Raw genomic sequence first — 7349 nt, 5'->3', positions numbered from 1 at the left:
TCCTTTATGTGCTAGTTTCAGAAGTATTATCAACGCAAATCCGTAATTGTAAAGATATTGAAGGTTTCCTGCTCCCCGGAGCAGGGGGCCTTCAATATAAAATATCCCAGTATGCTGACGATGCTACTTGCATCTTAAAATCCGAAAGATCTCTTTCTTCACTTCTCCGAGTCGTATCAAAATTTGAACAAGGATCTGGCGCTAAACTGAACACGTCCAAATCTGAAGCAATGTGGTTAGGGAAATGGTGAACTAGAATTGAATCTCCCTATGGCCTCAAATGGGTCACTAAAATGAGAGTGCTTGGTGTTTATTTCTCAAACGGCCTCGTCAATGTCGACGACGACAATTGGCGGGCCAAATTAGACAAACTAAGTTCGGTTCTAAATCTTTGGAAACAAAGAGACCTGTCTTTTATCGGTAGGACCTTAATTGTAAATACTTTAGGCGCAAGCCGTTTGTGGCACGTTGCTAAAGTCATCCCCCCACCCCGTTGGGTGCACGATAGCTTTAAGTCGATCATTTGGCCTTTTATCTGGAGAGGAAAAATGGAAAATGTTAGTCGCGATCGCTGTTGTGCGCCCCCATCATCCGGGGGCCTCAACGTCGTTAATTTTAAAGCTAAGTGCGCTAGCCTGCGCCTTTCTGTTTTTTCCAGTTTAAGAGATGACTTTGGCACATCCAAATGGCATTACCTAGCTCGATATTTTTTAGGACATAAGCTAACTATTCTAGATCCCCGTTTTTCTTTTCCCACCAATTCTGCTCCCTCTTCCTTCCTTCCTTCCAATTACTACCGCCTTTGTCTAGATAATTTCCGTACCTTGCATCAGAAAACTGGTGCCTTACCTGATTTACTCACCGGTAAGAATTTATATCTTTTGTTGCTTGACCCCGTCTGCGTTGCACCCCGGTGCTCCGGTTTTTGGGCGTCTGCTATGGACCGCCCCATCAATCGTTGGGCCTGGGTGTGGCGCAAGTCTCGCCTAAAGCTAATTGAAAACAAGAAGAACGATCTAATTTGGCTATTGATCCATAGAATGATCCGCGTAAGATATCTCCTTAAGTCTTGGGGATACATCAATAGTGACAAATGCGCGATCTGCGGAAAAACGGAAACTATTGAACACTGCTTCTTGGGATGTCCCAGAGTTGTGAAAGTCTGGGACCACTTCTCCCCCCTTTTCCGTGCTCTACTCAACTCCCCCTTCTCTATCTCCCCTACATCTGTCTACTACCCTTTTTCCCTAGACAAATCTACCACCGCTATATCCTTATCTAACTTTCTCAAGGCAACCATCATATATTGGTGTTGGCTTGCCAGAAATAAAGCTACCTTCGAAGGTTCTCTTTTGAGCTCCAATGCGATTATAGACTTAATTAAGAAAGATGTCCAACTCAGAATTCTTAGTAACGACACTGATACCTTAAGGAATTTTTGGTCTTTTAAAAACGTACTTTGTTCGGTCGACGCTGGTAAGCCCATCTTCTTCCCCTCTCTTGCTCCCCCCTGAACCTTTGTATATAATAAAACTTGTTAAATCTCGCCCATGAGGGGTGCTTACTCCGGGCTACAGGCCCGCGCGCTGTTTGCGCCCCACATGGTCTGAAATATCTCTTTGTAAATAGTAAATAGAAAACTTTTAAATAGAACTTTGTTACCTCTTACAGGTGGGCGCTTACTCCGGGCTGTTATAGCCCGTGCACTGTTCGTGCCGCCTGTAAGAGAAAATATCATTAGTTAATTGAGACCTGTAATTACCTAAATAACTCATAATTGAATTCGAATACTTTAATCAATTAGAATTGTAAATAGATATCATTGACGAAATAAAACTGCCTGGTCTCCAGGCTTTTATATTTAAAAAAAAAAAAAAAAAAAAAGTACTGTCTGCAGTTAGATATAGCTCTTTGGCGTACAAAGCTTCGCTTTCATGTCCAAATTGAGCACTCTACTAGGATGAGTCATTGCTGCTAGCATTATGCATGCTCACTAGTTTATCTAGTTTGAGCACTCTGGCATGGCTTAGATGATACCACACGTGTGAGATCACTTGGGGTGGCTATATAGCCTTACCTCCATCCTAGCATCAGCACTGCACTGATGAGGCCCAGAAGGCCGAAACAGTACTGTCTGCAGTTAGTTATATATATATATATATAATAAAATGCGAATGATTTAAATAAACGTGAAACTTTGAAATCTTACAGAGTCTTAAAGAACACTTTTTACTTGGTGATTTTCTCAATAAGTGCCAAGAGCATTTGATTTTGCAGTTGCTGCTGCTGAATTTGAACTTGCATTTGCTGTTGTTGTTGTTGTTGCTGTTGCTGTTGCTGTTGCTGTTGCTGCAGTTGCTGTTGCATATACTGGAACATCTGAAGTTGTGCAGATTGTTCTTTCTTTTTTACTTCTAATTCCTCTTGTCTTAGCTCAAACTCCCGTTCTGCCTTTTCCTTCAAATACACGATGGTTTCTGATCCTGATGATCTCTTTCTCGGTGTTGTTTGTTGCCCATCCTCAGCTGTTGCCTTTCTTTTCTGAGTCTCCCCCAGCTTCTCCATCGACCTGTTTCTCATCTCTTCTGCCTTTTTCCTTTCATTCTCCTTATTTTGGTCATTCTTCTCTGACTGTTCTCCGGCGTCTCTTTCACTTTCCTCAAACTGTTCCACTATCTGTTCCAGCAACTTGTCTGTTTCTGTCATCTCAGGGGATATCCCACTTGCTCGTTCTTCCTCAGCCATTTTGTTCTTGAATTTCTTTGAAAGTAATTGATACCTCTCCCTGACTGCTCTCTTGTTATGGAGCCGATCATGGAATAATTCTGTGGCATTTAGCCTTGCCGTAATGCCCTCCCACACTTGCCCTCTATCTCTTGTTAATGGTTTGAATTTGTAAGGCTGTGACACCACAATTTCTTGTAAAAGAAGCAGGTCACACTCCTGTGTCCACTCCATTTTAAAAAGATGCCTATTTTAGGGTATGAAATATAATCAAATAATTAATTTATTACCAAATAAAAAGAATAAAAATATTAATAAATAAGTTGGTAATAAGGTCTGAGTGGAGTACAATTCAGGGATTAAATACGGTGGTGCAGGCAGAACCAATAAAAATTGAGAATTTTGTTAGAGCTATGATTAATAAATAAATAACACATAGTAATTAAAATGTTTATGTGGCTCATGATCGTGCAGCTAAAAAATACATATATAAACACGTATAAACAGTTTTTGTTAGCCTGAATGGACTTTATAAGGAGTACAGTACGACCAGTGTGAAAAGGAATATTTTAAACTTTATATGAGTGGCAGCAGCTAGCTTGCTGATACAAAGGTTTGAAATTATGAAGGCCAACAACAGAGTAGTTTTCATAATTAATCAAGTTGTAAATTACTGCACAACAGTAAAGAAACAAACTTAGACATAAAGAAAATGGGCCCCTACAAGGCGAACACTGAGTATGCTGTCCTATTTCCGGACTTCTTTTACAATCATATACACAGTTATATCATACCTTGAAACAGCACTAATACCATCTAAAATTTTATCTACCTTTATTACATGAAATTTGAATTAATGCCGCCTCGAAAGTGTCGCTAAATTAAAGTGAGTACACTGTCAAATTTTGCCATCTGTATGTCTATGGGATAAAATGTTGCCATCTGCAAAAGTTGAATGATTTTTTTTTTATATATATTTAAATCAAGTTATGACATTTATAATTTTATCAAATACATTTTCGCATCAAATAAGCTTAAATATTTTGAATTCGCAAAAGTTTCAGTCCGTGAAATCGCTAAAACTAAGTGAGTTATGTTCCAAAATTTTACGAAAAATCGCTAAATGAAAGTGTCGCTAAATGGGAAATTTTCAAAATCGCTAAATTAACATGTCGCTAACATTTCATGCAATAAGGTATACAATTTAAAATTTAATCTATATCTGTCTTTATTATAAATTTTGTTACTTTCACTGCAACAAGGGCCGTGAATTTTTATCGCATAAAGACGGCTCCGGCTCTTAGTTTTTATCCGTAATAACAATGAGAGTTAGTCAAGAAGTTGTCACTTTACTAAACTGCCAACAGAGAAAACCTTAAATGCTTACAATCCTTACTAATTCATTTCTACTTGTGCCCAAAAAATAACAAATTATTGCTCATTAGGCGAAAACAGCGACATGTAAACACACCATTTTGCGTAACAAGTTCGCTTCATTTGCCGTTTGTAAAAAGACCTATCACCAGACACAGAGGCTCATAACTAAAGAAATAATATGTTTCTATGCTATAACCGAAGAAAAAGACAGTTTAGATTAAAATAAGGGGATAAAAATACTCACGTTCTCCTCACAACCTCAGTCGCCTTGTTTTCACGTCGTGAACGTCAAGAGGACGGCAGTCTCAAACCGGAAGTTGCGTCAAATGGCTCACGAATCAGGTTGTCACGCGCGTCACACGATCAATTTTGCTGTCCTCTCCCTTCTGCCGTCCTGTTGCGTAAGGTCTCTATTAATAGTGGTGTGTCACCTATTTGCGAGTGCAGTTTTAACTCTGAATTGGTGAAGCACTTTTTCTTGTATTGCCCTGGGTATGCCGCTTAACGTCCTTACCTCTGCTACTAATATTCTAGGTGAAACATAGTCATTGAGTACTGATGCTATGAAACTAAATTTCTTATTGTATGGTGTCCAGTCTGCAAATTATGATGTCAACTGTGCTTTTTTTTGCAAAGTGCAACATTTTAATTCACACTAATTGCTTTTCTGAGGTCATTGCTTGATTGTTTAATTAATATATTTCTAGCTTAGTGTGTATAACTCATTGTTATTGCAACCTGTGTGTGTTGTTTATGTGTCTGTGTGTAAGCCTGAATTAATAGATTTTATATTTCTAATATGGTGATCCCCTTCATTAAGCCTAGGTGCTTTTGGGGAAAACAATGGAAATTATGTTAAAAAAAAGGAAATTAAAAAGCATTGGGGAAGCAATATATGCCACTTAAGATGGAAAGTGCAAGGAAAACTTTCAAAAATCACTTAGTGGCATTCAAATGCTTGTCCCTGAAGCTGGTTTTCAAAAGAGGCCTTCACCTGCACAAAAGAGCTGTTTGATGTGAGTATAAGAGGTATACTGCTTTCCTGCTTCTGGTTTAGATCATATTCAACATGTAGACACCACAGAACAGTCATTGATGGTTGTGAATCATTGTTGTTACCAATATCGTCAGGGGTGCCTCAGGGGTCCAATTTAGGACCACTTTTGTTTATAATTACTCAGGAGTTATAAATTTGGCTCGATTTGTAGTTTTCGACACAAATCTGCATTCTTGCGCAATATTGTGACGTAATCCCAGTGCGCTTTGCAGGCGAGTTTTTCCATTTGACAGGTTTGTGTTTCTGTATCGTGCTCAAGCTCACCTTTGTTCAATTCGTTCAATTCGCTCAAGCTCACATTTGTTCAATAAAAGGCACTGGACGTAGCCGTTCATTCCTGGCTAAAGGTAAGCTGTCTTGTGTATTCTTTGTTATTTTGAGTTGTGCTGTAGCTTTTTTCCAAACACTGCAACATTATCTCACCGTCGAAAACAAATAAAGGTTGAATGCCAATGAATGCCTTGATACCTTGAATGCCAAACTTACGAAAGTACACTGAATGCCTGAACAAGAATCGGGATTAAGCTTAAACTAAAATGCACTACTTAGAACCTGATTGCCAGAATTCCTATGTAAACATAGTCTACATTTACATCTGTACCTGGCAAAGACAAATCTATTTCAATAGAGGGCTGTAGATCTCGATATGCCGAGTTTATCCATTGTCATTGTGTCAAGGCTAGCTGCCATACAGTTCGACGTGATCGTGAACCAAGCAGGCCCTGTCTCTGTTGTTCCCTCTCAAACACTTCATGCACCATATTGTCAAGGTAATGTTGCAGTGTTTGGTCAAAATGCTGGACAGCAATGTGCAGCCATGTCTTTATGTAGTCTAATATACAATGACAAGAAGTCAATTACTTCTGCAGAAGACTTGGTTGAAATTATGAACATTGGTAACAAACTGTATTCTAGTCTATCGACCATATCCAGAAACTCTTTCTTGATGTTAACAGAGTTACCTTCAATGATTATGGTGTTTGACACTAATTATCACCTCCAATATAGTGAAAGTTATACTTGTAGGTTACATGCGAACAGCAATTATTCAATTGAAGGCTTTCCTTACTGCATGCCTCTGGTTAGTGCTTTGCAAACTTTAATAGCAGAAACCTATAACTCATTCCTTTTGACAATACAGATTAATACTGTAGCAATTTATCGTACTTTACATGGTGCATATAAGGTATTTGATTCCCATGCTAGAGATTCATTTGGTTTGGCTCATCCTCAAGGAACTTGTGTTTTGTTGCATTTCCAGGAAATGAATAAATTAGTGGAATATTTTCAGAGTTTATATACTAATGATGCCATATTTGAGCTGAAAGGTTTAAACATTTCTGTATCAGAAATTGGAGTTCATGATCATAACAAGCCATTTTCATCAGAAGATCAAAATGTAACTTGTCAGACAGCTGCTGTTAATAAAGATATCACTATGGAAATTGATGCAAATATTAGTCTTTTAAAAAAGAGTTGTGCCATATGCTTTTATTGTGATTGTTTTTCAATTATTAAACCACGTAGTTATTGGAAGTCATTTACATTAGAAGCTGTTGTTGAACATGGAAATATATTTTATAAAGAAAACCTTGACACAAGTAACCAGTTCAAAATTGATGGGTTACCACTTAGGCTTAAGATCTATGATGCTGATGTAGATGTGAAATACAGTTCAAAACATCAAGGAATCTTTTCATGTAGTTATTTGTCCAGCAAACTAGTACTTCAGAGGTTAATTTTAGACAACAAAAATGTGAATACTGGATTTCTTCTATGGTTCTCTGGTTACTGTCTAAGTTGTGTAATTTGCCATACTGGCCGTGTTGCTGCTAAAACAAAGACAAAATATTTTGTAATGGAATTCCATGAAAATCAAGGACTTCAGGTACTTGAACATAATCATGTAGATTTCCTTATTGAAACTTTGTGTAAAATTGTAACAAAAAAATTCAACTGTCAAGAAATAGAGCACTGTATTCAATTTCTATTGTGTACATCGCAAATTACCAACACTGAAAGGCAAAGGATCATGAAAAAGCATAAGACAACTTCACAGAAAAAGTTTACTGCAAACAAATGCAAAAAGAACTATGGTCAAATGGAACCTCCTAAGAAAAAAAGCCCACTTAGAGCAAAAAGCTGCATATTACAAAAATGTGTTCTGTAAAAAGAGGAAAGGAACCAAAAT

At 37.8% G+C, this 7349-nt stretch overlaps 1 protein-coding gene and 1 long non-coding RNA gene across 2 annotated transcripts; both read right to left on the bottom strand.

Annotated features, from left to right (window-relative positions):
* Positions 1–478: 478 nt before the first annotated feature.
* On the bottom strand, positions 479–1703 carry LOC136283093 (uncharacterized). Its single transcript, XR_010718545.1, has 3 exons — positions 1663–1703; positions 1459–1516; positions 479–992 (listed from the first exon to the last, which is right to left on the bottom strand). It is a non-coding gene; the product is annotated as an uncharacterized lncRNA (long non-coding RNA).
* Positions 1704–2229: 526 nt separating this feature from the next.
* On the bottom strand, positions 2230–2958 carry LOC131769676 (putative uncharacterized protein DDB_G0274435). Its single transcript, XM_066171619.1, has one exon. It carries the CDS (start codon positions 2956–2958, stop codon positions 2230–2232), a length of 729 nt encoding a protein of 242 aa, XP_066027716.1.
* Positions 2959–7349: the final 4391 nt, after the last annotated feature.

Source organism: Pocillopora verrucosa, chromosome 8, assembly GCF_036669915.1.
Source record: "Pocillopora verrucosa isolate sample1 chromosome 8, ASM3666991v2, whole genome shotgun sequence".
Taxonomy (NCBI): domain Eukaryota; kingdom Metazoa; phylum Cnidaria; class Anthozoa; order Scleractinia; family Pocilloporidae; genus Pocillopora; species Pocillopora verrucosa.
This window is presented reverse-complemented; position numbering and strand designations above follow the sequence as displayed.

What these genes read in the sequence shown, in the direction of transcription:
- LOC131769676 (XM_066171619.1), bottom strand. Translation starts at nt 2,958, where the DNA reads ATGGAGTGGACACAGGAGTGTGACCTGCTTCTTTTACAAGAAATTGTG.